The 10,807-nt window shown below is 40.0% G+C and overlaps 1 protein-coding gene across 1 annotated transcript in view; it reads left to right on the top strand.

The window, feature by feature from the left end:
- Positions 1-8,182, top strand: part of LOC115134073 (tetraspanin-9) — a 139,780-nt gene extending 131,598 nt beyond the window's left edge. Inside the window, exon 7 of the mRNA XM_029667661.2 lies at positions 3,259-8,182. Within this exon, the coding sequence (XP_029523521.1) occupies positions 3,259-3,330 (72 nt within the window). The 3' untranslated portion in view covers positions 3,331-8,182. The remainder of the gene's footprint in view (positions 1-3,258) is intronic.
- Positions 8,183-10,807: the final 2,625 nt, after the last annotated feature.

A 10,807-nucleotide genomic window follows, 5' to 3' on the forward strand; every position in this document is an offset into this window, starting at 1 on the left:
TCCTGTCTTCCCTACCTGTCTGTCTCCTTGTCTACCCTTCCTGTCTTCCCTACCTGTCTGTCTCCTTGTCTACCCTTCCTGTCTTCCCTACCTGTCTGTCTCCTTGTCTACCCTTCCTGTCTTCCCTACCTGTCTGTCTCCTTGTCTACCCTTCCTGTCTTCCCTACCTGTCTGTCTCCTTGTCTACCCTTCCTGTCTTCCCTACCTGTCTGTCTCCTTGTCTACCCTTCCTGTCTTCCCTACCTGTCTGTCTCCTTGTCTACCCTTCCTGTCTTCCCTACCTGTCTGTCTCCTTGTCTACCCTTCCTGTCTTCCCTACCTTTCTGTCTCCTTGTCTACCCTTCCTGTCTTCCCTACCTTTCTGTCTCCTTGTCTACCCTTCCTGTCTTCCCTACCTTTCTGTCTCCTTGTCTACCCTTCCTGTCTTCCCTACCTTTCTGTCTCCTTGTCTACCCTTCCTGTCTTCCCTACCTGTCTGTCTCCTTGTCTACCCTTCCTGTCTTCCCTACCTGTCTAACTCCAGCATTCTGTCACTCTGCTATCACCTACCCTCTGTCTCAGAGGCAGCAGAGCCCAATCTCTTTCATGTAGACTAGTGTAGTCACCATGATTTGAGACTGTACCACAGGGATGGTATGCTTCTGTCTGCACACACACAAATCCCAAACACACCTAACATTTGCATAGGGTGTTTGAGAGGGAGGGAGAGAAAGAGAGCAGGAAAGAGAATGAGAGAGAATGGGGATCTGGATCTCCTCTAAAGCATAGTATATAATAGGCTGAGCATGCAGCAGCAGAAGGGCAATATACCCCTTTCCTCTGCAGGGCTTTGACCTTTGACCTGACCCCACCACCTAGATAACATCCCACAGTCCATTAGTGAGACAGTACAGTACACCTGTATGCCAGGGGTCCGACACCTAATGAAAAAGACATTACAGACAAGACTTTACAATTTACATACATTTCAAAACATGAACATGTAGTGTGTGTGTGCATCTATCGTTTACACATACATGTCAGTACATACACAACAAGGGTGTGGGTCTGTGTGTGACAGTGTATGGTTTTGGGTGTGATCTGTGGTGTGTGCTTAGCCTTGCTCTGGAGACTGGTATAATAACTGTGATTACACACTCAAGGTAACTTCTGGCTGCAGTAAGTGCAGTCTGCTTCTGTAACAGACCTGGTTTCAGTCTCAAAACTGTAAACCCCATCCATATGGCACTCCAGGCAGGCTAAGGCAAACGCTGAAAGTTTTTAAAATATTTTAAATAATATTTGAACCCAGGTCTGTTCTATAATAAAGAGTACCACTCACTTCTGTCCTTACTGCTTCAGATAAAGAATTTAGGATCAGCCTTCCGACTTTGTTTGATGTGAAAGTAGTCGTGCGTATCACAGGCTATTTCTTAATGGAAAACTTCAAAGAGAATACCATTTTTTTCAGGTGCATCAAAATTTGCCTAATTGACATAATGTGCTCACTTATCTGACTTTATTCCTTCAGTGAGATACAGAGGAAGCTTGTTATGTGTGGAGAGAGAGAGGTAACACAACACTAGTGTAGCACAGTACAGATGTAGGATCTTCATTTTATCACCCTGTTGCAGGAGAACTTTCTGCAACTTGTAGAGTATTTGAGGTTTAAATAGGCTTCTGAAGTTTGTCATTTCCCCTTAGAAATTTCAGACTTGATTTTACCTTACAAAAAATCAACCGCTACAAAAGTCTGACCAGGTTTCAAATACGATTTCAAATATCACAAACGTCCGAAGTTTGGGAAGTATTAAAAAAATGTGAATACACTGACTCAAATACACTTGCATGCGTTTACCCAGGTATTTAAAAATAGTATTTTTAAAGAATTATTTGAAAATCTTCTTAAATGCAATTTGGTCAAGTATTTTTTTTTATTTTTTTTTTTACAATTAACGATTCAAATACTCAAATAAAAGTACTTGTTTTTGACTGTGTATTTGAAAATACTTATAAGTGGAGGACCAAGCACGCCCCCATTCTCATCGACGGGGCTGCAGTGGAGCAGGTTGAAAGCTTCAAGTTCCTTGGTGTCCACATCACCAACAAACAGACATTTTTTTATTTAACTAGGCAAGTCAGTTAAGAACAAATTCTTATTTTCAATGACAGCCTAGGAACAGTGGGTTAACTGCCTCCTTCAGGGGCAGAATGACAGATTTTTACCTTATCAGCTCAGGGATTTGCTCTTGCAACCTTTCAGTTACCAGTCCAACACTCTAACCACTAGGCTACCTGCCGCCCCAAAATGGTCCAAGCACACCAAGACAGTCATGAAGAGGGCACAACAAAACCTATTCCCCCTCAGGAGACTGAAAAAATGTGGCATGGGTCCTCAGATCCTTAAAAGGTTGTACAGCTGCACCATCGAGAGCTGACTGGTTGCATCGCTGCTTGGTATGGCAACTGCTCGGACTCCGACTGCAAGGCACTACAGAGGGTAGTGCAAACAGCCCATTACATCACAAGGGTAAAGCTTCCTGCCATCCAGGACCTCCATACCAGGCAGTGTCAGAGGAAGACCCTAAAAATTGTGAAAGACTCCAGCCACGCTAGTCATAGGCTGTTCTCTCTGCCACTGCACAGCAAGCGGTACCTGAGCGCCAAATCTAGGTCCAAGAGCCATAAGACTCCTGAACATCTAGCCAAATGCCTACCCAGACTATTTGCAATGCTCCCCCCCTCTTTACACCACTGATACTCTATGTTGTCATCAATACATAGTCACTTTAATAACTCTTCCTTAATGTACATAATACCTAAACTAACCGGTGCCCCCCGCACATTGACTCTATACTGGCACCCCCCTGTATATAGTCTTGCTATTATTACTTTACTGCTGCTCTTTAATTACTTGTTACTTTTATCTCTTATTCTTATCCATATATTTTTTAAACTGCACTGTTGGTTAGTAAGCATTTCGCTGTTGTATTCGGCGCATGTGACTAATACAATTTGTTTTGACACAGACAATATATATTTTTTATACCAGATACTTAATGTCTGACAAAAATATCCATTAATTATAATCCAAATAATAATTTGCATTTCCTGTGGCTGCAAGATTTTTTCCTGCTGTAGCAAACTGGCTCAAATTAAGATCTTACATCTGTATACACATCACTCAGAGCTGGCTGCACTGTACCATTCATTGTGTCAATAACAATAATAAAACCCATTTAGACTTCAAATTCACTGTGTTCTCCCTCTCCTCTGCAGCTCCTCGGCATGGCGTTCTCCATGACACTGTTCCACCAAATCCATAGAACGGGGAAGAAGTACGACGCTTAGCGGGTGACAGACGGCACACAGTGAAACGAGCCCCATACGCTGCCTGATGGGAAAGACTCTGGATGGCCCCCTATCCCCCCTTACCCACTGCATCACTAAGCCTCCCCATTCTTCCCAGAAACCCTGTACAGACTGCAGCTGTGTCACCCTCCTCCTCTGCTCTGTCCACTCCACCATTCATTTGCCAAAGAAAAATGGGACTGGAAGATAAAAGGACAAATATACTTTTGGCAAGGAACCCTTAGGTTATCGCTCTCCTCTTCAGAAGTACATTTCTATTTTTGGGGTGCTTGTACTAACAGTTTTGTGGGAAGTACGAATTTTGTGAAACGACAAACGCTTTACTAATACTCACATCCCCCTGCAAGGCAAAGAAAGAGAAGACAACAAAACAGATATTGTAGTTCCCTCCTGGCTTTCATGGATTTTGTTGTGTTGATTATTTATGTTAACTTTCCCTTGTAAATGATGAAAGGCTCCAACATAGCATGCTAGTTTTCTACTCCCTGGAACTTTTTGTTATTGAAAATGTCAGACAACAATGTTTTTTTCCCCATTACAACATGATTTTTTTCCTAAATGTTTTCTTTATGCTCATATGGAATGGAGTGTTTGATATGCTAAGTCTTATCTCTTGTCAGAGCTGTAAAATGGATGAGGCTGAGGCTGTGGATGGCCAGAGGTCAGGGGTTAGGATCAAGGTTATAATGCCAGGAGTCCTTAGTGCGTGGTGCTCTGGATTCAGACAGGTTCTTGGAACGTCAGGAATGTTCTGTGATAGGAAGAATTACAAATCTTGAAATCAATAGTCATTTCAACCAAATCACCCAGATAACCATCTCACCACGCAACACACAAAGAAACATACCAGTGTTGTTCTCGTTTCAACTTCCACCTACATTTACATTTCAAAGTTTAGTAATTTAGCAGACACTTATCCAGAGTGAATTACAATTAGTGCATTAATCTTAAGATAGTCTATAACCACCAGTACTTCCATTCTGAAATCAAATAAATAGACGGTTACAAAATGAATGTGTTTAATACGGGCCCGTCAGGACTGGCACATATCTGGTGCTCTCTCTCTCTCTCTGAGGGCTGAGACTAGTGACTGCAGCATTAGATCAGACTGATGGAGCTGCTACTGCAGTGGAGGCAGTGTGAGATGTGAGAGGAGAGAGAGAACAGAACTGCTGGATGGATGGCTGCCTTCAAACGTCTACAACAGCATTGATCGTCTGAAGAGTTTCTCTGCTGTTTCTCCTCTTGCACACCTGAACTCTTTTTAAAAAATCCCTCTGTTTCTCCATCTCCTCTCTCGCTCTCTCCTCTTCCTCTCTCTCTTTCTTTTTACATGTCAGAATGGCAGGAGAGATAGAAACTCTTCGCAGTACACATTTCCACTGACATTCCTTCTAGACTAAGTGATGATGTATCTATCTCTACCTCTAGTCTGGATGCTACTGCTGTTGTAGTTTTCAAAGCACATCCCCTGCTTCAGTCTGTCACAGAGGGGGTGGAAGGTGAGGGAGGGAATCGGATCAAAAGGTGATGCAGTGGTTTAGATACGGCAATGCGTCCTGTTACTGGCGCCACAACGTAGGTCAATGTTTGGCTCAACCACAGGAGTCCTGAACAACAAGTGTACTTCTGTTCAGGCCACTTGGATATCTACACTCTAAACTACTTAGGAGGGCTTTACCAACAGGATCATGTCCATTAGGCTCCATCAAAACAGACCGAAACAGTGTGGGACTACCTGGAAACGCACATTTTCCAATGCTTGCCCTAATGAACGCAACCCAGTTTTCCTTTAACATGTCATCGTGCAGAAGAAGAGGGAAATTTAAGAGGCGTTCACTGCCAACCGTCTGCTTGTAGTAATCGATAAACTGATTCATCATTAACATGCTGAACTGGCTTAATGTTTACTGTACTTTGGGAAATTTGATAAGAAGTTAGATAATCGGGCCCAGAAGTTGCAAAGCTAAAAAATGTAATTTTTTAATTTTTTTTTAATTTTACCCCTTTTCCTCCCCAATTTCGTGGTATCCAATTGTTTAGAAGCTACTATCTTGTCTCATCGCTACAACTCCCGTACGGGCTCGGGAGAGACAAAGGTTGAAAGTCATGCATCCTCCAATACACAACCCAACCAAGCCGCACTGCTTCTTAACACAGCACCATCCAACCCGGAAGCCAGCTGCACCAATGTGTCGGACGAAACACCTTGCACCTGGCGGCCTGGTTAGCGTGCACTGCGCCCGGCCCGCCACAGGAGTCGCTGGTGCGCGATGAGACCAGGATTTCCCTACCGGCCAAACCCTCCCTAACCCGGACGACGCTAGGCCAATTGTGCGTCGCCCCACGGACCTCCCGGTCGCAGCCACCAGAGAGTCTCTGGTGGCACAGCTGGCACTGCAGTACAGCGCCCTTAACCACTGCGCCACCCGGGAGGCCCTAATAAATGTGATCTTACAAATGTAGGAGGGTTAGGGGCTAGGATTCTGCTTGGGATAAGAAGTGTAAGAACTCTGACACTGCATTACTGCTACATGAAGAATAAAGGGGAAGTAGAGGTAATGTAACCAAACACAGCTAACTCAGAGACACTGCTGCCTAGCTTTTACACTCTCCGTCTGCAGCAAGGATCATCTGCAGGATCATCTAAGGTCATTCATTAAGGCTGATTAGGACATCTTTATTTGAACATATTGGGATGTACATACCCTACATAGTGGTAGATTGCAGTAGATGCTGGTTTGTGTGTAGCTGCGTCACAGGCTCAGTTGGTTGTTGCTCACCTTTACCTCTGATTCGCCGGATGCCCCCGTCATACTCCACAGGGAAAACATGACAGCTGCTGATGTAAAGCACAGGCTTCACATCCCCTCAGCCTGGGTGCATCCACAAACAGTCGTCACAATTTAGCGCTCCAGCAAATTCTGCAAGGTACATGCCAGGATAGACATTTGTAGCGACGTGACAGTTGTTTTTGGTCCCTTAAGAACTTGTTTGCTGTAGAGTGTAGACCTACATGTGTATCCTTTGTACCTCCCTTGTAAATCCTTGCACCCTCTCCCTTGAGTAAGATTGGGTGGTGGTGAGGGGCGTTTTATTTGTCACTATGCTTGCTCCCAGAAGTAATACTGCATCTAACATCATAGACTTAACTGATCATATCTGTGATCATTACTGTATTGTAAAAGTCTGACATTGCCACATTGTGTGAACTGATTTCGGGTGGAATGGTTTGATGTTGAATGAAATGCAGAATAGCCTCTTCAGCATGAAGATAGATATATATTTTAAAATCCTGAAGACGAACCAGCTTCACACTGTTTATATGTCAGACGTGGTTCAAGAATCATCTCAAAATCCCAAACTGTTTTTCCGTTGTCATTCATGTAACGTGTAACTGTCACTGCCCTCTTTGAAATGTCAGTTTTCAACCATTCAGAAATGTTTCTGTTCTTCTGAGGGAATTTGTTCATGTCTTTGCTTCTCTCACATTCTCCCATCGTCAATTGGTTTCTCAGTGTTTTAACAATTGTTGTTTGTTCATGTTCGTAGGGGTGCAGTATAAGAAGGCCTGTTACTTTAACACAAATTCTTTTTGTCTCTTGCTTTTATACAATATGCTGTTTTACTATGTTCTACTTGGCTTTGTTTTGTCTGAAGCTCACTGTCAGTTATCCGGAGAACATAACATCATTAGTATTTTATCCTTGGGATTATAAAAGGATAGTTAGACGGGAGAGTTGAAGATAAAAGAAACTCTCCTGTTCAAGGTGCAACTAAACCACCTTCCTGTCTTAACTTTGCCACAGGCATTTATCCAAGTCCCGTTTTGAGGGAGGAACATGCAGTCAGAGTAGGACGATATACGAAGATCTTTTAAATTAAGAGTGCTATTCTATTATCTGCGGTATGTCTTTAGCCATGCCTGTACCACTTTTATAAATGCCTGCCCAACCTTGCCCTGTGGAATGTGTTAAATCTCAGATGACACTGACTAAGCAACATAATTCCTTTTACTGCATTAAGATTATGCTAGTTCTGAGTGTAAATAATCTAATTTCACAAATGATCAACTGTTGCAGTTGCACCTCTACAGTAGGAAGGAACTCATGAACCTAATACCTATTGGCATCATTTGATATGAAATGAAATTCTAAATGACAGCAGGATCTTACCAACTAACACCTACGCTCTCTCTGACTGTATATTTTTGGAAATCATTTTCTCAGCTGTATGGGTGTTAACTAATATCCTACCCATTAATTGTTATTTTATTAATATTTTATTCCTTTGATAGTTTGTTTGCATTTGTACATTTTCATTCAGGAGCAGTGTATATGAATGTTCATATGTTTTTTGAGGTTAGTACTGTATTCATGTTTTTACACTATTGCAGCTTGTAGTGAGAGATACATTTCATGCATGGAGTTGGAATGAGCATTAAGTATTGACTCTCTTCACATGGAAACACTGCCACAGACTAGAGACGGAAAGGGAAGAATGGTTGTTGGGGTTTTGTCGGCTATGAGGGAATTTGAAAGGAAGCAGCTCATTTCTATGTACCACCTTTGACATATTTTTATAATCTCTTCCCTAATCCCCCTCCACTAAAGCTGACTATCTGAGCTGTTCTGAAGTGTATGCTCTTGAATAGTGTGTTTGATGTAGTGTCGTGGCAAACGGCAGTATTATCTGCTACATGTCAGCCTTGTTCTGTGGAGTTTCTCTGCTACATGTAAAATCACTCTGAATATAAGGTGGTGCACTACATTTCATTCTTTAAATCCTGCTATTTTTGAAATAAAGGAAAGTGTGTCGCAAAATTCCATGATACCCTGTACACTCATTTGCCTTTCATGTTTGAAGACTGACATTGTTGATGTGTTGCTTTTTTGTTGGCACTGTTAACTATACCGTATATGTTTGAATCTAAAAAACTATACCGTATATATGTTTGAATCTAAAAAACTATACCGTATATATGTTTGAATCTAAAAAACTATACCGTATATATGTTTGAATCTAAAAAACTATACCGTATATGTTTGAATCTAAAAAACTATACCGTATATGTTTGAATCTAAAAAACTATACTGTATATGTTTGAATCTAAAAAACTATACCGTATATATGTTTGAATCTAAAAAACTATACCGTATATATGTTTGAATCTAAAAAACTATACCGTATATGTTTGAATCTAAAAAACTATACCGTATATGTTTGAATCTAAAAAACTATACCGTATATATGTTTGAATCTAAAAAACTATACCGTATATGTTTGAATCTAAAAAACTATACCGTATATGTTTGAATCTAAAAAACTATACTGTATATGTTTGAATCTAAAAAACTATACCGTATATATGTTTGAATCTAAAAAACTATACCGTATATATGTTTGAATCTAAAAAACTATACCGTATATGTTTGAATCTAAAAAACTATACCGTATATGTTTGAATCTAAAAAACTATACCGTATATATGTTTGAATCTAAAAAACTATACCGTATATGTTTGAATCTAAAAAACTATACCGTATATGTTTGAATCTAAAAAACTATACCGTATATATGTTTGAATCTAAAAAACTATACCGTATATGTTTGAATCTAAAAAACTATACCGTATATATGTTTGAATCTAAAAAACTATACCGTATATGTTTGAATCTAAAAAACTATACCGTATATGTTTGAATCTAAAAAACTATACCGTATATATGTTTGAATCTAAAAAACTATACCGTATATGTTTGAATCTAAAAAACTATACCGTATATATGTTTGAATCTAAAAAACTATACCGTATATGTTTGAATCTAAAAAACTATACCGTATATGTTTGAATCTAAAAAACTATACCGTATATATGTTTGAATCTAAAAAACTATACCCTATATGTTTGAATCTAAAAAACTATACCGTATATGTTTGAATCTAAAAAACTATACCGTATATGTTTGAATCTAAAAAACTATACCGTATATGTTTGAATCTAAAAAACTATACCGTATATGTTTGAATCTAAAAAACTATACCGTATATGTTTGAATCTAAAAAACTATACCGTATATGTTTGAATCTAAAAAACTATACCGTATATGTTTGAATCTAAAAAACTATACCGTATATGTTTGAATCTAAAAAACTATACCGTATATGTTTGAATCTAAAAAACTATACTGTATATGTTTGAATCTAAAAAACTATACCGTATATGTTTGAATCTAAAAAACTATACCGTATATGTTTGAATCTAAAAAACTATACTGTATATGTTTGAATCTAAAAAACTATACCGTATATGTTTGAATCTAAAAAACAGAACATTTTGGTATATTGTAAGATTTTCAAACAGCAGTGAACCAATGAGTGAGCTGTTGTCAGCGGTTAGGCTACACCAAGCAAAACACCCCCCCCCCCCAAATGTGCTCTTTTAAATTAAATTAAACCTAAGGGACCGGTACGGCAGACAGTGTGATGAACTATCTCAATAGAAACTCAAATGACAGTTGTCATCAGAGTCTCTCTCTCTCTCTCTCTGATTTTATGAGTTGGTTTCTACAGATGATGAGCATCCGATAACATTGGCCATTTTATCTAGTATTTTTACTGCTTGATGTGGGTACGAGTATTCTTTTTTACTGAGCTTTACCCCATGAAGTCATCTGTCCTTCCTGTGTGGTAGTTATTGGAGTTTACTGTGCCATTCCATTCTGGCTTTCTTTAACCTCACTGTTCCGTCTATGCAAAAAATACCTAGTTTAGCCTTTGTACATACTATTTTGTATTAGTAATATGTATTGAAATAAAGTGATTAGAATCAATGATGAATGGGGATTTTTTTTTTTGATTTTCCAGCATAGGGTAATACTGTATTTTTTCTTCATCAGTAGAAGTAAAAACTAGAAAACCCCTATAGTAGTCTTCTCATGTAGTCCTCCTGACGTTTTCACTCCATTCCCTGGCATCCACAGCATTTTGGCCTCGCAGTCCCAGCACCTCAATGTCGAACATAGAATTTATGTTTTCCACTTGTTTTACCAGTGTTTTTCAGCTTACACATTCAGCTATCTCTTTGACCGAATGGTTGAAAAAGCACATCGCAGTCTCAGTGCTCTAACTTCCTTCCATCCTGCACTGGAAGGCTATCACATCTCAGTCTCAGTGCTCTAACTTCCTTCCATCCTGCACTGGAAGGCTATCACATCTCAGTCTCAGTGCTCTAACTTCCTTCCATCCTGCACTGGAGGGCTATCACATCTCAGTCTCAGTGCTCTAACTTCCTTCCATCCTGCACTGGAAGGCTATCACATCTCAGTCTCAGTGCTCTAACTTCCTTCCATCCTGCACTGGAAGGCTATCACATCTCAGTCTCAGTGCTCTAACTTCCTTCCATCCTGCACTGGAATGCTAGCACATCTCAGTCTCAGTGCTCTAACTTCCTTCC

Source organism: Oncorhynchus nerka, linkage group LG9a (assembly GCF_034236695.1).
Source record: "Oncorhynchus nerka isolate Pitt River linkage group LG9a, Oner_Uvic_2.0, whole genome shotgun sequence".
Classification (NCBI taxonomy): domain Eukaryota; kingdom Metazoa; phylum Chordata; class Actinopteri; order Salmoniformes; family Salmonidae; genus Oncorhynchus; species Oncorhynchus nerka.